The following is a 23,567-nucleotide window of genomic DNA, read 5'->3' as shown; positions in this document are numbered from 1 at the left end:
TCAACAAAAAGTAATTCTTTTAAAAAATAATATGTTTAACTGTTTTATCCCACAAAATTTTTTTTTGATCACTTGGGATAATCACCAAGAAGCTACAGAAAAAATGATTTTGCTTTCCCACTTTAATTAATTAAATTACAAGTCTTAACTTAATTAATGTTGATTGTTGACTTTACAACAACATGTTGACAGTTTAAAAATCCATAGACTTGGGATAATAATAAAAAATTAAACAACAGAACAAAATTTATTTTCTTGTGGAAAAGACAAAAATATAACAAATTATTTCAAAATACAATACTAAGGAAAGTCTTTAACAATCCAAAATTAATAGTTAAGGATAAATAAATATACACTGAGATTCCTTTTTTTTAAACAATTACAAGGTAACTAAACAAAAAATAACAGAAACTAAAAAAATGAGATTCTGATACAAACACGAGGATTTGTAATTATTTAACTTATAATACAAGAAATAATTAGGAAAAGTTTGTAATATATTCATATAAATGAAACATTCGTTTTAATTTATCACCAATTATTAAGATTTCATTTCTTAAGAAAATGGTACAATTTTTTTGGCATTTGGATACTTACTTGATAAAATTATCAAAGAGGGTTTTGATTTTACTAGTTTTCAAGGTGTAATCCACCTTTTTGACATACTTATTGTTAATTCAAATTTTACTCAACTTTGCAAATATAGTTTAAAATACACATAATGATAGTAAATAAGGCAATTTGTAACTTAATTTTAAATATATAAATTTTGATTTTATAGTTGAAAAATATTTGATTTAAATGCATTTTGTTTACATAGGTCACAAAGGCAAATGGTTACACACTAAACTGATAATTCAAAAGTGTAATTTCTAAACCAAATATGTATACGACTTACTGTTAAACAATCACAATAGAAAAAAAGTTTAATAGTTCAAACTATTCAACTATCAGCGATATAATAACATGTCTACCGTTAATCACTATTTAATTCTATATTTTTTTATATCAAATAAAATTGAAGCACTGAAAGTAAATTTTGTAGCAACAGTTAAGTGTATCTACATAAATAAAGAAAAAGTAGTAAATTTAAATCTTAAGCTTGTCCAAGATCATTCACCCTTTAGTGTTATTTCAATTGATCAACACCTTCGAAAACACTAAAATATTTGGCAACATAGCTTTTTAAAATTTATCAACTATCCTACATTCAAAGCAATCATAGTAGTGACTTTTGAGCACTTGGAACAATGAAACCTTCATAATTGTCCTGCACGAGCCTCTTTATTTATTCTATTATTAAGTTAAATTTTATGCTCACATAGGAGTATGTTTGTAACTTAAGGTCAGATCAGAATTAAAAAGAGTCTTTACAGTAGCAGAATTTCCTTAGTTGTTCAAATGTCTGCTCGATGCACCTTGACTGTGCACCATACTCGTTTATCCGGCTAACGTCTCCAATCTTGAAAAAGAAAATTAATTATCTCATAAACATAAATAATGAATTAATTATAAATTACCCGGAATTTGAACTCGTCTTGTGATATGTCGTGTGTGAGGGACATCTCAAAAATGCCACGTCCAGGTAGTGTGGTCAATTTGAGCTGGTACATAACTATTGTAACAGGAGTATCAGCACTCATATTAGGCACGAAGCCGTCTTTGTCCGCGCTCGAGTGGAATTTCCTCAATGCTCGAGAAGGAACAAGACGTGCTGACCAAAGCACCTCATGTAACTGTGATTCAGCACATTCATCAGTAAATTCCGAGTTATATCTGCAAAAGGTCATCAGCAGTTAATATAATGAAATCTTTATCAAATAACAATCAATATACATATATTATAGAAAGCTTTTTATCAGCAATATAACCTCATCATACTCATAGGTAAGTGAGTGCATGTCGAATTTAGATTCAATCCCTTTTGGAAAGCTTTTGCTTGTAAAGAGTCAGTGCATCACCAGTGGCTCAGAATTTTATCAGTGGAGTTACCTAAATTTCTGATCTTGTTCCTATCAATTTGGTTCAAGTACTGAACTTTACCAAACCGCCAGGGTAAGTAAAAGTTATTTTTAACAAAATTCTGTGGGATTGGTTAAGGTATTTTTCAGGATTTCCTTCTCTCGGTCAGACAGAAATTTTCAAACTTCTTTGAGTAAGAGCTGAAATACGCAGACATATGCGAAGTGCTATCTTTGTTTGAGAACAAAAGATAAGACTTGAGGGCTTTGTTTCTGGAGTACCTGTATGCTACATCAATGGGGTTGATCTTCTGTTATACAAGGACTGAAGAGGCTTCACATCGTCCATACATTACTGGCAGTCCTACTTTACCTATCACCAATTCAGCAAAAGAAAAACTCAGATTTTGCGTTTAAATTAAAATTTGTATCATATATCGCAGGATTTAATAATACAAACAAATATTTTTTTTAAATCTTGTTTGTTTTGTTTATTTTAAAACTTAATGCTCGTTCTCCGGCAAATGGCTATTACAGCATAGTATGCTTTCTTTTTTTAGTTTATAATTATATTGTAAAATATTATTCTTTTATAGCAGATTGAATAAAGTACTTTTTCATTCATCGATGCATGATTCATTGTTTGAAGTCAACTTTAGTAATTAAAAACTTCGTTATTATGGTGCATCGGTTACAAAGATCTTAAAATTGAAAAATTTCCATAACAACACTAACCACTGCGGCCATTGATAACCCTTAAATTATCCATCCATGAATATATTTTTTATTTCTGATAACAATTCCAATGTGTGATGATGCAACTGGTATGTTTCTAGGCAATGTTTAGCTTTCTGCAATTTAATTTGGGTCTCTTCTAAATGTTCTTTTTAGCCCTGGTTGCATAAGCAGCAATTCATGCTTAAATGTTCTAAAGATTTTTTTATAAAATAAAAGCTTTGCCATGTGGTTAAAAACCTCTTTAAAAAAATCCATGTTACGTAATAAAAATTATGATTAAATGTTCTCAACTTTGTTGTGTTTTTGACAGTTGAAGAGTAGTTTTGCAGAATTTATTGAAGATCCGCATGGTTCACAACATAAACTTTGCCCCCGCTGTAGATTTGTCTTTTTTAATTTTTTAAAACCACTTCTCTACAGACCACTTACTGTACCCTCCTCTTCAAACGTGTGGACCAAGCAGGCTTTGGCGACTTAATTGCCTTTCCAATATTTTGCAATATTATCAGAATATCGTAAATTTCATAGCATACCATTTTTATTAAAGGGATCTCAAACTGCATAACAATGACAAAATAATTTAACAAAATAAAGGATTAAAATGATGCTAACAATAATGTGTATACATAAATTCAAAATATTGTTACTAATATGAAATAAAAATTTTTTTTTCTTACTTGTTCATGAATTTTACATAAGCCCTTGCTGCTCTTTGGACAATTGGATCATTTCTATCCACACTCTCCCAATCCAAACAAGCACACCAATGTGGTTCAATATAAGCATCCATGCATGTCCTTTCTAAAGGCACCTGTCAAACAATTCAATTAATAACCAATCATTGCAATAAATAAATTTAATATAAGACCTCTTTGAACAGAGATATACTACGCTGCCCTAGATCGCCCTTCCCAAAGTCAGTTGGATGGAGTACGTTAAAGAAGGTTGAATAGATGTCAAACGGGGTCGTGAGCCTTCGTGAATTTTTATGTAAGTTTTCAAATGCCTGCGGATAAGCCTTTTCAAACCACGGCGGCACCACAAATGAAAACCAAGGAAGCCTCTCCTCAACTTTGCCTTGTTGAGTATTTCTAATTTCCGCAAACCTAAACAGACCACATATTCATCGGGACACATTACATTGCACTGTTTAACAATTTTTTAACAATTCTGCTCTGCACCAAGCCCGATTTAGTTTACTTTTTTTTATCACTTACTTGTATGCCCCCCTTATTAATATCCTCTTTTTCTAATACAAATGCTATCATTTCCAACTATTATTTAAACATCAAAATCAAGTTTCACTGGGGACAAAACATGATTCAGTGTGATTATTGTGCCCTGATCCTAACTTGTGTAATTGTAATATTTCCTTTGTAATTCGTCAGAAGAGATCAACTTATAATCACCATACCTGTGGCCATGGTCACTCATTATGACAAGAAGAGTATTGTTAAGGTGGCCGTTGTTCTTCAGCCACTCCATCCATTCTTTCAAGTCACCATCTGCAGCACCAACAAGATTGTAGCTGTCATGCGAAATCTCTCCGTGAAAGCCAAAAAGAAATTTCGGCCTGTCTTTATACACCCTGTAGATATGCTTGAGATAATCCAGCATCACCTAGAATGAGATAAAGTAATTAAAACCAGATTAAAACAATTTTGTACCGGTCAAACCTTATGGCGGGGTATGGAGCCTATGCAGTAGTCGCTGTACTGGTCATAAGTGGATTCGGCATCAATATAAAACGGCCTCATATAATGATCAGTCGGACTGTCATCAAAACCTTTCAGCCTGTATGTAAATATTCCAAATCTTGGTGTGTCCTCCATGAACCCTGACAACACGAACAAAAACACTTTTATTCTTAAATTTTATCATAAAAAACACAAAACAGAATAAATTAACAGATGAAAGCTTTTATAGAAAAAAGCGCTTATTTTTTTGTTTAGTTTTTACAAGTGTGATAAGATTGAAGGTTATATACTTATAATCTAGAAATAATTAGTCATTAGTAATTAAATTTTCACTTTTAATAAAACTAATTTCTTTTAATTAATTAAAGATTAACAAATTACCTGTAATGTATCCATTTTCCTTGAAATTTTTCCAAATAAATGGATAAGCATTAACATAAGTAGCTTTTGACCCCATTCTTTTCCTTGTATCAGGAAGTTCTAATTCCGTTTTTCCTTGGGGGAAAAAATGAATTTATCACAGATATACAATTTTTATTAGCACGAAATACATTACAGTAAGAATATTTTAAGTTGCATTGAATTACCTGTGAGTATCGGGATGAGTGCCTGAGGGGTTCCATCACCAACGATATTATAGCCCTCCAGTACGACCGCATTGAGCACTTTTGTCAAGTAATTGTAGCTTTGAGGTAGTTTGCGTAAAAAAGTGTTACGAGATATGGAATCAAAACCAAACATAAGCACGTTCAGTTTCATCGCATCTTTAGGCAGCAAATGCCAACCAGTCTGGTCCATAAGGTCTTGGTCGTAACGAGCCCCGGCCATAATGCTACTCCATCTAGTTTATAAATCATTACAAATTATTTCCTTTAAAATTAAGACATTAAGACCATATAAAAGCGATTCAAGCGTGAAAACGAGTTATATAAAACATAGATAAAGAAACCTCAGCGGTCAATTTGAGTTTTCTATTTTGAATTATATTTGAAGGCTTTTTGTTTTTCAAAATTATGTGTTAATTCAAGACAATAATTGTATTTGAAGATTTTACAAAAAGCAAAATAGACATAAAATAGGTTAAGCAGGTTGTAACCTAAAAATGTTAGTTTATTAAATTTTTTTATAACTGTTGGTTTGTAAACCATGTTGGCATTTTCTTTACCCAGCACACATATTGCGATAAATGTACATGTCAATTTATAATTAATTTCGCCTTGTTAATATTTCTAAGCCTTTGGACAAAGACTCCAAGCTAAAGCCTACAAAAGCTTTACATAATATTACAATTTAAACTGTTCGACACTTGATCACTCTTTTGGGTCTATCTATTCTCTCATAGGTTTAGATGTCACAAAGGCAAGTTTCAGCTTACGCAGTTTAACGGAGAGATCGAGTGCCGATCAGTTTAACATATGTTCACCGACTCAGATCACCCATGCCAGTAGTAAATATTTCCCCATTTATTTTATTTTATGTTAGTGATCATGTAATATTTCCCGCATTTTATGATTACTAGTACCTATCATTGTTAAACAGTGATTTTCCGCCCTAATGAATTTCTCCTTAGGTTCTGAGAACTTTTTTTAACTCTGCCGCATGGCCAACCAAAATGGCCTTTTTTTGTGTTTTGGATGATCCTCCAATATGTGCTAAGTACAACAGACTAAAAACTAATTTAAACTAAAAATAAAAATAAAGATTAATAACGACAAAATGATAGAAAAGATTATGTGAAGTAAAAGAAATAATTAAAGGATTAAGACGAGCATTTAAGTAGCATGAAAGGCCAACAGAAGCAGATAGAAAGAGGCTGGGAATGGAAAATAATTTATCACTTGTATAAAAGTTAAACTACTCCTTAGTACTTTCTGATGGGACAGGCATAAAAATTTTTTTTTTACTTTCTTGGAATTATAAAAACAAATGGATGGTTGTAGTTTTCAAAAAGTTAAATTTCAATTTTGTGGTTGCTTCAATGTGGGCAAATACAGGTAGAAATAATCTAGAAAATGAATTGCCTAAGTCCACTCAGATTAAATATCTATGGGAATTTGATGTTTGAAAATTGCTATTTGTTAATTGAATAATGTGTGTGTGTGATCCAAGTGGTTGATTCACATTCTACCTTTTTAACTAAAAATGAAAATAAATTGTAGAAAATTAAAATTCACTTGAAAAGTTCTTACACTCATACAGAGCTATTCAAAATTGTAAAGCCTCTTCTGGTACTTACTTAAGAAGGAAAAATGTTCTATGCAACTACAGTGTGAACTAGTAAGAGCCTTGCTTCACATGTGCTTGGGGTAGGAAGAGTTAAAAAAAAAATCGGCTAGCAGAAAATTACCTTTTACCAGAATCACCATAACAATCAACCCTTACAAAATCGCTCGATTCGAGGTTGTACTCCGTGTGAGTCCTTGTCGTAAGCCCAACATGCGTTGTAAAGTCGTTGGTTCTTAAAATATCTAGCAAAAATGAATATTATAATTTTATACTATAATCTGATACAAATTATAAAATGTTCACCGGTAAAAGAGCATTCGACACGACCGTGCTTTTCTTTTGCTTCATTGGTAATGACAGCACGGTTGCCAGTTATCTCAACCCAGTCTTTTTCACCCGAGCATATGATAGGGCCCTCATCCTTGACAAATTTCATCAACTCTGTATTGTTCACGTCTAGATTTGGATGTCGACATGCTTGCCTTCCTTTCCTAATAGGTCATAAAGATGAGCATTAACTCGGCTGATGTATACATACAGAAGAAAGTGATATTTATTTTGTATACTTGTATTTTATTGTTTACTATTTTGGTTATTATTATTAAGGGTGTATTACCAACAACGAAAGCTATGACAGGTTATATTTTCAACAATCTCACTCTTCAGATTGATTTAAAGTTTCTTGTTCATAGAAAGTAAAATTATTAAAAAATACAAAACAGTAATCGAGTTTGCTTTTAAGAGGTACAAAAAGTAAATAAATAAATAAAAAAGAAAAATGAAATTTTATGTTATTATTCTATAAGTCATCCAGAGGATTTTGTCTTTGTTGTTATGTCTATTACAATTCAAATGTTCTATATTGCACCAACATATAATAAAATACATAAGATCGCATTTCAAAAGAAAACTATGCTTACCATAGATGTGAATTTAGGTTGGTTTGCTGGATTGCTTTTGATATTTGCTCCCTGCAAGTTAACATTAAAAAGTTAATTCTTTTTTAAACATTTTAACAATTTGCAAAACTTTTATTACAAACTATAACTTTTGAACAAAGATTAATCATTCCTTGTTTTTCATTTCTGAGGATATTTTGTCTTTTATTTGACGTTTTGTACAATTTAAAATTTGGCCTTACTAGCTGTCAAACATAAAATACTCTGTAGTTTTCTGAAGTCTTGAATCATACTGGTCTGCTAGTCCAAAACTAGAGGCTCTACACCTGCAAACCTCAACAAGAGATCTCAGCAATTTTTTGTTGGGTTTTATTTAATTAATATACCATTAGCTTGTAACACTAAAAGAAATTAATTTTCTTTGTTTGAAATTTTCCAATTTATTATGGCAGCCAGTATTATCAAAACTTTTATAAACATTAATCCCCATACTATAAACAAGGGAAGTGTCACGTCAGTCAAACAGAGGTCAAATTCATTGACATTATTTGATTACACAATTGAATAAGTAATGTGTATTTGTCTGATTGCTTCAAGCAACTCAATTATTATTTATTTCATTGTTCATACCACATTTTTAAATTTTAAAACTACTATTAAAAAATCATTAACTGAAAAAAAAGTTTCAACAATTAGTTTATCTAAGTTAAAATTTGATTTTTATTTTAGTTGATTTGTAATTAAACAATGCAATCTTATTTTGACTACGTGAGAGGCACAAATGTATTTTAAATGGGCAATATAAATAGCTTTATGATAGGATCCTAATACAAGCAAGTTTTACACGGGGTCATATTAACCATTAGACCTTCGATGATCTCACTGTAATGACGACTGCAAAGTTATAAAAAATTGACCATCTAGTCTTTATATTCTCACAGCAGGCCATCNTGTAATTAAACAATGCAATCTTATTTTGACTACGTGAGAGGCACAAATGTATTTTAAATGGGCAATATAAATAGCTTTATGATAGGATCCTAATACAAGCATGTTTTATATGGGGTCATATTAACCACTGGACCTTCGATGATCTCACTGTAATGAAGACTGCAAAGTTATAACAAAATTGACCATCTAGTCTTTATATTCTCACAGCAGGCCATCCACTAATGATGGCCAAAATGTGTCTTTAAAAAAAAAGTGGCAAAAATAAGAGTTCTAAGATGATCAGAGATGATCCCGCAATGTTGAGTTTAGTAGTTGTATGCATCTTTTTCGAAATCATGGTTTCATTATTTTAATTCATCACGTGATGGGGACATTTATTGAACTTCACCTCTTTTTTTATTTACTGCCTCTACATATATCAGGTACATGCTGGTACCCCTTTTTAAGACTCTATGTACTATATCTATTCTCTCATAGGTTTAGATGTCACAAAGGCAAGTTTCAGCTTACGCAGTTTAACGGAGAGATCAAGTGCCGATCAGTTTAACATATGTTNTTCATCACGTGATGGGGACATTTATTGAACTTCACCTCTTTTTTTTTTTTTTTTATTTACTGCCTTTACATATTTCAGGTACATGCTGGTACCCCTTTTTAAGGCTCTATGTACTATGAGCTAGTATGTTCCAAGCTTCAACAAGCTTTGAAAAGACATTTTTACAGGCAATAAAACGTAAAAAGAAAAAGAAGTTGTGAAGTTCAATACATATCCCCCATTGCATGAAGAATTAATATAAAACATCAACCAAAATAGGGGTTTCATCTTTATAATTTTACTTCTATGCCATTCGTTACTAGGTACTGAATAAAACCCACTTTTATGATTGAATGAAGTATATTTTGATTAATTTTTATAATTATTCTTGACAAATCCATGAAATAATAAAAAAGTATTGTAATGTGGTTTAACCCCTTGTCTATGATAAGGGTAATTGGACATTAAGCTCTTTAGCATAACGGAAATTACTTAACTAGAGTGCAACTAATTAAACTCACCTGTCCTGTGTTGTATGTTAATTAATACTACACACTATGCTCAAATGAACACTACTATGATAATCAAATATTTACATATATTAAGCAATCAAGATGTTTTAGGCACAATGGAACTTCATGTACCATTAATCTTTATTTGCATCTTTTTTTTTTAATTTACATGCACTTTTATTTTACTTACATTTTTACATCTTTACAATAAAAAAATGTAGATTTTGTTCCATTTTACTCTAGGCAATTGACATAAGATAAAACTACTATCTTTTTTGCAGTCTGGCTTTTATCTGTCAGGTCCTAATAAATGAAAATGATAAAAACATTACTTCATTCTTAAGTACTTTCATTTCTACATACGTAAACAAGGATTAGTCAGTATTTCTCTATCAACCACCCACATATAAGTTTAATCACACATTGTTAGACACAATCTAACATTGATTGAATCTCATGGTTTCATTCATTCATGCTAATATGTAAATACATTTCTGCATACAAACTGCAATATAAATCAACATAGCAGATGTATAGAGACTTGCTTATTTTAAATAAAATTTTCATTCAAGTAGCATGCCAACACACTTGCTAAGATTTTAAAATGTTGAATTCAAGACCAAGAACTACGATAATACATTAACAAACTCCAGTGAAGATGTCAGAACACAACTGGACCTCTGAAAACCATTTATTACCTGTTATAGGTAATAAATAATAACAGGCATTGTATTAAGTGTTCTGAATTTACAAGTACAATGGTTAATCCTAATTCAACTAGAATTTTTATGACTTTTTTGGTTGTTATAGGTCCAAATATAATTTTTTTTGTACAGTGTAACTACCCAGTCTTGCAGAATCTACACATCCTTTTTTTCATTGACGCCAATCATTTTCATATGTACAATAAGTCTGTAGTGCAAGAATATATAGAACAATTCAGTTTCTTCCTGCTACTTATTCTGTATTGCTAGATTTGTTTTCAGAAGTTGCTGCAAATTCGATGTTGATAAAACTGTTCAGGCTGCAATTTGACATCATGTTTTTAAATTTGCTTTTATATATGATATGGGAGGTTGAAGATGCCTGGCTTTTGTCAATGCTTTATTTTCAGGGAGTTGGTAAAGTCACATTCTGCATTATCTTAAAATACCTCATTGTACCAAATACAGTAAGATCAAGTATCAATGATAATTTCTTTTGTATAAACATTTATTTATGGTTAAATTATAAACCATTTATAAATTATAAAAGATAGTTAAATTATATTTTCAGACAGGATGTTGATATATTATTACAATTCAGCATAAGTGTTTTTGGAGCAATAGAAGCAATACAAATTTTAGGAAGCATTATAACAAAAAATTAAAACTTTTTTTACATAGTGAAACATGTTGAGGCCTGAATATGCAAGTTGATTGTTCCTTATATACCAATTTTTGATAGTTTGACTATCAGGCACATTTCAACGTTTTCAGTTGGTATGTTTTATACATGCTGGTATATTTTTCGAGACACCATAGGAAAAAATAAACACCAGCATTGCTCGCAAGAATTCAAAATGCATTAGGTATTTTCCTAAATTAAAAACAAGTTAGTAAATTAAAAATGCTTAATTTTATTTTCAAGTGCAACGCAGTAACCCAATCTGTCAAAGAATTCATTTTGAACATTTCTCAGTTGTACTGGCATATATGATCACATGATTGTATAACATATTAGGAAGAATCAAGAAGCGCAAGGTAACCACTCGAAGGATGTTCCATGTGGGGTTTGCCTCCACACTCAATCCTCGCATAATCGTCCATATTATGTGCTGGGCACGTATTTTCACCGACATCAAATATTCTTGAGATCGTTTTCTGACAGTATCGTATGTTGTTTTCATTTATAAATATTCATTTATAATCTGTTTTATTAACAAATTACAGCATGGCATTCAAATATGTTGAGATAATTTCACCAGTACAATGGGAAATATCCACCTGGAATTGCCCAAGTAGGAGGCATTTGACTTCAAATTTATACATAATAATATCAAGTTTCTTTTTTGCTTTGATTCTCCAAACGTTACGTTTTTTAAATTTTATTTAGGAAAGTACCTAATACATTTTCATTTCTAATCATTGGATATTGTAGCATTATTTATTTATTTAAATACAGAGTGATTTTTGATGAAATTAATTTTAATTAGGAAATTAAGAAAACTGCACCTGAGTCCATTTAAGCAAGTGGTGCATTGTTGAAAAATGCCTTGTGATGATGTATCTTGGATGTTTTCACAGAAGTCAACAAATTGAATCAACTTCTCTTCTCAACAGCAGGTCAGTGCATTGTTAGAAACCGAGAAAGCAAGAGCACTTCTTGTGCTTGCTCTTTTGCAAGAAGAGAAGCAAAGAAAGGAACCAACATGGAAAAAAATATGGATTTATCCGTTATTACAAAATTGGGAAACAGCTTTCTCACAACTGCGCCACTTCCATACAAGCGTATTTTTAATTTCATGACCCATATTGTGGGATTAATACAAATTTCTTCAATGAACTGCTTCTCGTTGAAACTTGCAATTCACACAAGCTGTTTTAGTTTATTGAACTGAGTTACCGGGTTGACATTCAATTATTTAATGCCGTCTGCCCAAACTTTATTTGGGTATATGAAAAAATTGAAAATTTCTTCAATAAACTGTTCCTCATTAAAAATTGTAATGGAAACACTTTCCATGGTGAACACGGTAGACTCAACTAGGCAATTGGTGTGAACGACAAATGCCGAGATGAGTCTTTTGAGCTGAGTCAACCAGTGAGTATGAGAACGTGAGCAACACTTGTCTTCTGGCCACTCGCTTGGGCGGACTTTGAAGGTTTTGGGTGGTCCCTAAATTCCATTCAACTAGTTGACTGTCTGAAAGAGGCCTTGAGCTTATTTTCCTAGATATTTTACATAAGTCAATGTTGAGGCAAATTTCTTATTAATTCACAAGATTGATGAAAATTATGATAAGGGGTGATTTAATAATTACTAAACCGACAAGCAAAAAATTCACCCACTTGTCATAAAACTTGATAGATTAATCAAAGTTTCAAGTTATTTAACGTTTAATAATTGAGTGTTTATCTAAAAAAGTAAAAAAAAAAAAAATGTAAATTGCTAAGGAAAATGAAGAAAGAACAAAAAAAAGGTCAGTGTTTACGCGAGAGAGAATTTTATTCATTTTTTAACTGTTCAAATTTCCATGGAGACGAAAAACAAAAAAAAAGGTCTCAGGGTCCAGCTGGCCAGTTAGTATTTGAGAGTGAACGAACACGTTTGTTTAATTCTTTTTTGATCTGGATTTGTAATCAAAGTTACAAATTACAAGTACACCGCCGGAATACGAAGTTGTTTTCTCTTCGCCCGCTCATCGCTGTGAAATCAAATCACCAGCACATCATTTTGCTGTTCACAGGTCAGATCTTTCCTTTCGGCTGCTCACGTCTTCCAATAAGACTTTAAATTGAATTGTTTGTTTTCTTAATTGTTAACTACAGTGAAAAACATTTAAGACCAAGTTTTTGTACAGTTTGATTAATTTCCTGTAATAAGTCTGTCACTTCTCTTTATTCTATGGACCCTGGCCAGGTCACTTTATTGTTCAACTTATGTAAATTAAATTAACTTTATCAATTTATGTATATCAAATTAATTTAATTTAGTTTAATTTAATTTATCTTTCGTCATATCGCGTTCTGCTTCTGTCAGGGAGTCAACGTGGAGGAACAGGTTCAGGCGAACTAGCAAAGGTAAGGAGCGTTGCTGCCAATTAAGGATAGCCCCTTCTTCCAATACAGACAGATAAAATTTGTTTTAGATTTTTAATTAACATTTCAATATCGCGTATTTCTTCCTCTTGCCTTAATTATGGGGTTCAAGTCTGGAGAACAGCTGGCCAGGCTAAGACCCTGATGTTATGCTGTTGAAGGTATGTTTATACTATGTGAGCGACATGTTGACGGGCATTATCGTGCACTAGGACAGGATTGTCGCTGATTTCATCGAGGATAGGCTACACGTAATGTTTCAAAATTTCATCCACATAGTGAGTGGCCGTCAAAGGCCCTCCACGAACAACAACCAACTGTGCGACACTTCATTGAAATTCCCGCCCACACCATCACTCAGCTACGCTGAAAAAGGTTGGCTCTGGGAAAAATTACAGGTTTCATACCTTTCATTTCCCCTTCTCCGTATTCTTTCATGCCCATCTGGACATCAGAGAACAAATCTACACTCATCTGTAAAAAGTGTAGCAGACCAATGGCTGTGTTCTTGAGCAAATGGGAGATGTGCAACTCTGTGTGTTCTGGACAATTCTGGTCCTCTTACGGGGTTAAAAGCCTCAGTCCATACTGATTTAATCTTCTTCAAGCAGTGCGTTCAGAAATTTGGACACCTCAAACTTCCTGGAGCTGATGAATAGCTTGAACAACATTAAGGTACCGGTTTCGCAAAATTCTCAGTCAAAAAAACGGTCATCCTGTGGTTCTATTACCGTAGGGCATCCCGAACCGTGCCTTCTATGGTAGGACCCAGTTTTTCAAAAACTTCTAATGGCATCTCCCAGAGTTTCATAGGGCACTATGATGGCAATAGCCGCATACCCGATGGAACGCCCATCATCAATAAGTGCCACACCATGCGCAACATCCTCACCACTAAGTGGTATTTTTAAGTTTAAAAACTGAAATTAAGAAAACAAAGATGAAAACTAAACAGTTTATTGCTTCAGAATTCAAATGACAATGAGACAGATTAAGGGCAGAATTTTCTTTTATCAAGAAAATGAACAAAAAAAAAATCAATCGGGTGGAATTTTTTGCCTGTCAGTGTAAACGGCCACATTGCATGTACAATACTAAAATATTTTAAATTAAAATTATAACCAACCCTTAGGTCATTTTCCAATCATTTTGATCTGCCTATCCTCAATGCTTTGGTTTGTCAGATTGTAAAACATGTCCGTAAAAGGAGGATACACAGAAATTACAAAACTGAACGAATTTTTAATGTTACAAAATGTGCGATTATAGCTCTACTTTCTACTGATGTTGTGTGCCTGGCTGGGCAAAACATTCTACTCCATGCACAATACAAGCTGAATGATTCACCATGCTAAACAAATATGGATAGTTAAAATAATTAACACAACACAAGAGCTCTGTTGTCTGAGATTCACACAGACCTCTAATGCATACCAAATGTAACACAAAGCAACATCTACATTGTCACACTTACAACTGAGCCGCTCTGTCAGTGTTGATCTCCTTTTGCGTTTGGAAATGCACAACAGCATAGACAATGAGAATGACTATGCAGAGATAAATCAGTCTCCGTCCGTGGAAAGACAACAGGCTCATCCTTAAAGCACACAAGTTATGTTTCATTTGTACAAGAGATAATTGAGAAAAACGAGTATATGTACTAACGAATTAATCATCGGGAGATTGAAAAGGGTGTACAAATTAAAGCGTAATCTATACGATTACCTTGATGGAAACAAAGGACAGCGACGTTTCATAGAGTCCGGTCCTTTTTTATGCCATTGCAATAGCCGGCGAAGGCCTCGATACGACACAGATAAAACGCATTTTGATTGAATTTATTTATATTTATTTTATTACAGGGAGGTGTTTTAATTATTTAAATTACTACCTTTTAAGCCTCATTGGTTATTGGGCGCTCGAAATTATCGAGTAAACGTATAGATTACTTTGCTATCCAAAACGCTTGTTGAGATAACAAACCCCGATACAAGATTGATAATGTATAATGAAACAGTTCAGGGCTGGTTTGGGCAGAGGGCACCGACTTGCACCAAAAGCCCCCACCGTGACCCTGATGACGACTCGAACCAATTGGCGGATGAATAGCGTTCGCCTATCAAGTATTTCATCTTTCCAACTCTAAATTTAAATTTAACGCCTTCACAGAAAATAAATACTGCAGTTTTAACATAAAACTTGTTTACTGTCAATAAATATTAAATTAGGGGATAAAGGAAAGGCTATTGCATATAAATATGCACTCAAGGACAAAAACCGGACCCCAGACATATTTTGTTGTTTATTTCAAATTGTATTTTTTGATACGTTATAATAATCATAATAATAAATAAAACCGTTATGCAGAGAAAGGTTGCTCGATGTGTTCCACATAATAGAGGCGTGCCATGCCTTGGTTCCATACAGAGAGCGTATAGGCATGCAGCCGGATTTAAGAATGGTTCTCGGACACGGTAGCGAGTTTCAGGGTCCCCTCTTCCGCTTTTTAGGGTAATTGGTAATTTTTTATTGTATATAGCCATCAAGATATGTGTTTTGTATTTCTGTGTTTTGTATGAGTGAGTGTATTTATTAGAGTGAATGGGGAAGAGCTGATGGTGGAATAGCATTGTGTGTTTGAATCCTGCTTGTGACACTGACTTTTTCATCTCAACCAAGACTTTATTTATGGATTACACCCATTTACATAATAAAATTACACTTTACAGGGTAAATACAAATAGTTTCAAAAATGAAAATATTTAAAGAACAAAAATAAAATAATAAAACAAAAAATACACATATAAATATTAAACACAATGACACAAATGAGATCACTGATTAATATAATTTTGTTTATTTATTTAAACAGGTTGATACCCAAAATACAATATACATTTTGCAATTACATTTGTATTAATTGAAAATAAAGTGCAAATCGTAAAATATTAAACAAAAACATTCTAATTTAAAACCTACCTATTTATAGAGTATAAAAATAAACATAAACATTAATTTAATATAATTATATACTAAGCAACCAGAACAAATTTTATATTCTGCTAAGCAATTAAAAACTTATAATTATAAGAAAAAAAGACAATAGTGAAATCTAATTATTTTGAATAGCTAGGAGTTATGATCTAATTGGATTGTAAAGAATTACTGAATTTATTTATTTGTGGAAACTTCTGAATAAAGGTATTATCTATTTTCTGTAGTCCGTTGGTATCAGAATGAAGCAAATAATTATGAGGAATGAAGAGTATGGAATAAAATCTTTGATGGAACGGAACTTGGAAATTTAAATGAGGAAGTAATAAAGAACAATTGATTCTATTATTTATTAATTTACAAATAAACACAAAATCAAAATAAATGCGAGAAGAAACTAATGAAGATAAGGGAATAGTAGATTGGAGAAAAGGAATATTATGTAAACTTTAAGGAATATTTAATTTAAAGGAGATGAATTTAGACAATCTGTGTTTGAAGAAAACTTGTTTTAGTTCCAGCACTGTTTAACACAGATGAATTTAAAGAATTTATTTTGAACTTGTTCTAAAGAATGTTTCTAACAGAGAAGATGAGGAGACCAGAAAGGAGAAGAAAATCCAAGATTAGAATGGACAAGAGAGGAACAGAGATGTTTAAAAGTTATTATTGAAATTATGAGTATCGTGAGATATGAAGCCTAGCAACTTAAAACATTTATTTACTGTTGAAGAAATATGCAGTTAGGACATATTGGGCTGAAACGTGACTCCTAACTCATTAATATAATTGACATTTAAAACAATATAATTATTACAATTATAAGAATAGCATAATTTTTTAGAGCCTCGGTAGAAAGACTTATGTAGGTTTTTGAAGCACTCATACCAAACTATTTTTATGAAACCAATGAATTACCCCTGAGAGAGTCTTTTGTGAGAGAATTATGTCCTAAGCACTCAAAATTTCACGGTAAATTTTAAGATCATCTATAAACAAAAGAAAATTAACATAAAAAATGGAAGGATTATTATTGTTAATAAATAAAAGAAACAGATTAATGAGAGGCTGTGGTACACCAGAAATTCAAAAGAAAGGAATGAAAGAATTTTTTACAATTTGAAACCTATCTTTAAGATAAATTTGAAACCATCCGAAAAGAACATCAAATATTTTATGAATGAAAAGATTAAAACTCTCTCAGTAATCTCAACGAATTGCTGAAGAGCAGTTCAAACAGAACTGCTGTATTTGAATTTCAGATGATGCTAAAAGTACTCGCTTCAAATTTTAGGACATGTACTAAAATTGGAAAAAATGCTTATATGTACCATTTTTTTTTTTTTTTTTTTTGACACAACCTATTATTATTCCATGTATGAAACCACTTGTTCCTGCAACAGCATATACATAAAAAAATTAAATTCTGGCTGCTTGATTTTTTTTTTTCAGTTGTGTATTAACGTACCGCGTTGGAAAGTTTCTATGGAAGAGAATAAACAATAAAGACAACTTTTCATGTAATTAATCGTTTTCTCTTGAACAAATCACCAAAGAAAGAAGTCAATTTGTCATTTACGCAACTATCATGACGTCATTTGGTCTTTGAAGTAAGTCAAAATGGTCAACAATTTGCGAACTTGCCCATATGGGTAAGGAACTGGAATAAGGATAAAACTGAAAGCTAATTAATCTTTAGTAAAGAATAATATGTAACGAATATACGTATTTGTTTGATATTTTTTTGTATTAAGCGGCAAAAGAAGATTAAAATTAAAGTCAATTTTGTTTCGAATTGATTTGTTTCATTAATGAATTTTAGGTGTGTCGTAATTTGATGCTGATATATAAGACAATTCTGAGTTATTTTTTCTCTAGAGCTTTTGAATTTTGAAGTCATTTGACTGTTTTTATATAACTTTGCTCCATTTCGATACCCTTGGCAGTGCTATTCGAGTCTCCATGGCAAAGCGAAGTCTGACTATGCTACAGTACCTCAAATTATTTGTGTTTGGCGTCGTTTCTGTTGTCACTTGACAGTAGGAAAGTTTGTTTCAATCGGTTTTATTCTTTGTCTAGCATCCAACGACGATTTGTCGATATTAACCTGTGACCATGGTGAGAGCCGCTGCTTCATTTATACCGGGTTTCACCAACTACTCTTAATACCATAGATAGTCCAAAAAGATTGATTTAATACAGTTTTAAACTCGATTTGAATAATTTTCTTAAAATTATAGCTAAAGTTGATTGAAAATAGTTTTAATATATAGAGTCAGGTTTGGGTAGTGTTTAATACCAAGTTAATTGACATTGCTTATAAAATGATGTTTTGTTGAAAAGTTTCCAAACAGTGTAACAATGAAACTAATTTCTTTTTTTTATAAAATACAAGTTTAAGACCGGAAAGTCAACGAAACAAAGTTTTTTTTTGTCTTGTTTATTTTGCCAACCGCCTGAACGTGTTCCAATTTTTAGGTTAAAAAAGTGACAAAGCCCGTTGTTTCAAAAGAGGAAGAGGAATATCGTAAGGACAACTATTCAGGTAAACTGGAAAGCTTATTTTCGTGTATTTTGTTTTGCCCCTAATGGGCGTAAAGTCGGTGTCGGTACTCGGTGCTCGTTCTCGGACACCTTGGCCAACCGTATCATCGTTTGTTTCCCGCCAAACAAACTAAACACGTAACACGTTTTAAAGAAAACATCCTTATCCTATCTCAATCCAACCTTCACGACATTTCATCCCTTAAATCCGTTTTATTACTTTTATTATAATTATTATTAATTTTTAACGGCGTTTAAGAGCGTTATTTAACGGCTAAGGCTGCAACCAGCGTAAATAAAAAGTTGTGTCATAATTTGATGATCAGAACTTCATACTTAATCACTCATAATAATGAGATAATCAAACTAAAAATAAAAAAAAGCTTGTGCTACAAAATTGATTTGGGTCTACGAGTTGTTCTGAGGCTCTTTTTTAAATATTTTTTATCTGCTGCCTAGTTGCATATAATTCCCTCAGGTCCTTGGACCTACTATAGCATTAGGCTATTTGAAGATAGTAATTTTTTGTGCATTAAAACAGTTACAGACAAGTTTTTGAGCTAATCTCATGTGCTTGGAGAGTCTTTTGAACTGTTTGAAAAAATTATTATACTTGCACCTGTTAGATTTTTATTATTATGTGCGCATAGTCTGGCTAGCAGTTCGTGTTGAAAAGTAGTTGTAGTGCAGCCGAGGGCCGTTTGGTGCACAAAGTTAGGGAACCTTTATGTTCATGCCTATACGATTTCTTATCTTTGAGGTGTCCGTGAACATAGAAGAGCTCCAGGTTTATCTTCTTTTCCAATCATGTTGGTCTGACTATCCTCACCGGTTTGGTCTCTCTCATGCTTTTCACTAAATTCAGGGTCAGTTTGTATACAGTGCAGCCACAGACCCACTATTGAAGATGGTGAAAAGCCAAAATGATTCTTGACAGGCCAAATCAGCGAGCAGACAAGTAGTCGTTCCCAAACATACTAGAAACAGTATTTGGGTTTTATTGGGTATGTTCTCACTATTCAACTTTTGCCAATCGACTAAAGTTAAATAGTGAGAACGTGTCTTTTTAACACTGCTCAAGCCTTCGACAGGTGATTCTAAAAAAGCTTCATCCTACTAAAATTGTCCTTGTGCGCTATCCTTTCATCTCATGAGGGAAAATTCTAGGATCACTTTAAATGATTTATAGTACATATACATTCCTTCCTTTCAGAAACAACCCTGTTGACTTTTGCTGATCATAGTCCCTTTTCCTGCATAATGTCTTGTCACTGCCTTCAAAAATCTCCAGTTATTTGTTACTAAAGTATGTAGTAAAAAAAGAAAAAATGCAACGAATAGCTAACACATTCACTGTATATACATAATTTGCACACAAGAGTACTATGTCTACAACCACTAATGTTAATCTTCCTCATCGACTGAAACTTCAATGACCATTTAATGATATTGGTCAATAGTGAATTGGTGTGTAAAAAGGTGGTTTTAAGAAGTCATTTTTTGTTATTTAGTAGGCGGCCCTCCATTTGCTGTATTCTCCTCATGCTTTCTAGTTTTTCCCTTATATAATGTTCGTTTGTTTTTGTATAGTAATTAGTTCGTAGGGTTGTTCACAAGGCTGATGATTGTAATTAAACATTAATTAAAGTTTCAAGATTATTCATATACCAATAATTTGTCAGCCACAAAAAATTCTGTTCATATTTGTTCAATTATGTGCAGTTGAACAAGGGGTTTATTGTAATTATTAAGATATTGTAAGAAACAGTTATTAATATAAGCGTATTTTACATTTTAGATGTGAAAAAGGTACTGAAGAAAAACATACTATGCACATCATGCAACGGTTCGGTGAAAAACCTCATCACAAAAGGAAAACCAAAGTGTCACCCTTTTATGGATACGTTACTGTGTGATGTATGTATGCAATTTTGCTTTTTTGCTTCAAATATATCATATTTCTCAGGCTTTTGGAAGAGAAAATATATATGAAACCATATATTCTTCATTATCAGTACAATTCTGAAAGAATTCAATTTAGTAATGTTATTTAACGTATTTATTTTTAGTTTATTTTATTCTGGCTGCTTACCATTCCCCAAATGCAGCATAATTTAATTCAAATCTTCGTGAAACAAATGCTGATGTTAGAAAATAGAAAAAGTTTGAAATTCCAACAGATCAAATGGGATAAGAGAATTTGAAATATTAGGGGTAAAACTAATTATTTTGAACAATTCATTGCAATTATTTATGAATTATTTCAAAAATTGTATTTAAGTTGTATTTTAAATTGTTTGGTATACTTAACTAAGAAGAAGAAAAAGAAAAGTAATAATAGAAATTTCTTTCATTTTTCAGAAATGTTTCCAATTTTTTGGTGATGGAGAATTTTCTGTTGATGAAGACGGAAGTGACAAATATTGCCGGTGGTGTGGTCAAGGGGGTATGCTATACTTATGTTCCAAATGCACTGCTGGTTTTTGCAAGGTAAACATTGTTTAGCTTTTAAAAGTATACATGTATAAAACATCTCTTATTTCTTTCTAGAAATGCATAAAACGAAATCTACCAAGATCTGTGTTAAAGGAGGTGGACGACGACGATTGGGAGTGTTTCTGCTGCAATGTCAAACCTTTGTATGAATTGCGGGGATATTGTTGGGCAGCATTGCAATACACGAAACAGATGGAAAAAAATGTATGTTTATAAGCCTAAACAAAAATTGTTTGTAATGTTGATATTGTTTTACCTTTTGCCAGGGTGAAGGCACAAGCAATAAACGCAAGTTGAAGAATTCTAAGGACGATGATGACGATGATAGCGATGTTGCACCGACAAAGAAAATAAGAGTTAGTGATAGGACCAAAAAGAACAAGAACTTGAAAAACAAAGATGTGAGTGACAGTGAGGAGGAAAAAGTGGAGGAAAGTACAAATTCGAATGAGAAATCCAGTGAAAAAATTAGTAGAAAAGAAAAAAAGATGTTTAAAAAAGTCTCTGCTAAATTTGAAGCCGTTCTAAATGATGCTTTAACAATATCGTCTAAAGTTAAAACTAAGGTACTAGAGTGTAAGAAGTCCAACGACAGTTTCAAGTTACTCAAGGATGTCAAGTCTGTTGATAAAGCAACACATAGTGTGGTCAAAATGCTCGAAACGTTGGAAACTGTTTGTTCAGATATGAAAAAGGATTTTCAGGATTATGTGGAAATGTGGAAAAGAGATTTGGAAGAGTTGAGACAAATGGATACCGAACAGGAAGAAGAACAGAGTGTGAAAAACGGTCTGTCTAAAGATAACGATTTTAAAGATGATACTAACAATGAATCCAAGGAAGATAGCAAGGAGGAAGAAGACTTGAAGGAAGATGATTGCAAAGAAGAAAACACTGAAACAAAGGTAAACCATTAAACCGAAGTACCTTTTGTCTTTACAATAGACAATTTTTGTATTGCTGAATCTGGGGAATAGTTAAATTTGAAGTTTAGTTATTACTGATCATTGATAACCAACCAAACTAGAGGTCATCTTCCTGCACACCCTAAGGAGAAATCTTGAAATTTAAATCAAATCAGTTTTATCAAGCAACTGAAATAACATTATTTACAATCTATTCCTTAACAGATATTTGTATTATTGTGTGTTATAGAATATTTAATTTTTTTTCCAGAATGATACAATGTCAAACGACGAGGAAAGTAAGAATGACAATCCAGTTGATTCGAACGACATGGAAGTCGACCAAGAGGAGAATAATGAAACAAGTAAAGATGAAAACGAGAGTGAACACAAAGTGACAAATGACAGTTCGAGAACAGAAGATAATGATGATTCAGTCTATCAGAGTGACAAAGATGTATCAGAAGAAGAGTTAGCAGAGCGACAATTGAAATAGATGCTGTACACTAATTAATTTTAATTGTTTTATTTTTTTTTTTACAGACAGGTTCCATTTTTTAAACATCCAAATTATAATTTGTGTGAGAGAATGTGTTTAAATTTAAATTGAATGGGGTTTTGAAGTGAAACCAATTGAAAATAGTTTACTTAAATGAGAAGTGAAATATTGTATATACCACATATTCATATATAAAGCATTGTCATTATTTTAAATAAATTAGTACTTAGATTGTTTGTGCAAGCTGTCAAGAGACTTGTCAGTAGAACATTAAGTACTAATTTCTGTAAAATATATTTTCATTTTATTGTTTCCTTGGTCATTTTTCCTAAATATAAATAATGACGAATGAGTGAAGCCATGTCAGCAATTGACGAGGCACTTATACATAAAATATCCGTATAAGAATTGTATTTCCCTCTATATTGTGCACTTATCTAAAAGCTAGAATCCAACTAATAATGACTACATTTTTTAAAAGATATCTTATTTTTCCTAAAATATATTTTAAAAAGTAAATTCCAGTTTGTTTTGAAACTTGCTTTATTGATACTTGTCAATGTACATAAATCACTTATCTGGAATGAGTAGAATGAATGAATACCACAGTACAAATAAACCTGTTGGCCCGAACCAACAAAATAATTTAGCATTTTTTTGGTATGAAACCAATGAATTACCCCTTAGAGAGACATATCGAGTACTCATAATTTCACGATAAATTTTAAGATCATCTACAAACAAAAGAAATTAACAAAAAATTGGAAGGATCATTATTGTTAATACATAAAAGAAACAATTTTAACAACA

The 23,567-nt window shown here is 32.1% G+C and overlaps 2 protein-coding genes across 6 annotated transcripts; one reads left to right on the top strand and one right to left on the bottom strand.

Moving 5' to 3' along the window:
- Positions 1 to 342: 342 nt before the first annotated feature.
- On the bottom strand, positions 343 to 15,376 carry LOC106664528. 5 transcript variants are annotated; one of them, XM_014390332.2, is made up of 14 exons: positions 15,211 to 15,376; positions 15,045 to 15,120; positions 14,794 to 14,916; positions 7,543 to 7,593; positions 6,926 to 7,113; positions 6,744 to 6,864; positions 4,984 to 5,237; positions 4,778 to 4,891; positions 4,376 to 4,536; positions 4,114 to 4,319; positions 3,568 to 3,805; positions 3,377 to 3,510; positions 1,521 to 1,776; positions 344 to 1,462 (listed from the first exon to the last, which is right to left on the bottom strand). In XM_014390332.2, the coding sequence occupies exons 2-14, from the start codon at positions 15,074 to 15,076 to the stop codon at positions 1,358 to 1,360; spliced, it is 1,983 nt and encodes a 660-aa protein (XP_014245818.1). In that variant the 5' UTR covers positions 15,077 to 15,120; positions 15,211 to 15,376; the 3' UTR covers positions 344 to 1,357. The 5 variants fall into 5 exon arrangements, with proteins under 5 accessions (XP_024086332.1, XP_014245818.1, XP_014245820.1 ...); XM_014390334.2 differs by having other exon boundaries at positions 14,985 to 15,376; XM_014390331.2 differs by having other exon boundaries at positions 15,045 to 15,376.
- Positions 15,377 to 18,261: 2,885 nt separating this feature from the next.
- On the top strand, positions 18,262 to 23,071 carry LOC112128428 (transcriptional regulator ATRX-like). Its single transcript, XM_024230565.1, has 7 exons — positions 18,262 to 18,431; positions 18,792 to 18,858; positions 20,656 to 20,774; positions 21,219 to 21,347; positions 21,408 to 21,557; positions 21,620 to 22,258; positions 22,530 to 23,071. The coding sequence occupies exons 1-7, from the start codon at positions 18,429 to 18,431 to the stop codon at positions 22,752 to 22,754; spliced, it is 1,332 nt and encodes a 443-aa protein (XP_024086333.1). The 5' UTR covers positions 18,262 to 18,428; the 3' UTR covers positions 22,755 to 23,071.
- The last annotated feature ends 496 nt before the right edge of the window (positions 23,072 to 23,567 follow it).

This window comes from Cimex lectularius, unplaced genomic scaffold (genome assembly GCF_000648675.2).
Source record: "Cimex lectularius strain Harlan isolate CLEC.00 unplaced genomic scaffold, Clec_2.1 scaffold13, whole genome shotgun sequence".
NCBI lineage: Eukaryota > Metazoa > Arthropoda > Insecta > Hemiptera > Cimicidae > Cimex > Cimex lectularius.
This window is presented reverse-complemented; position numbering and strand designations above follow the sequence as displayed.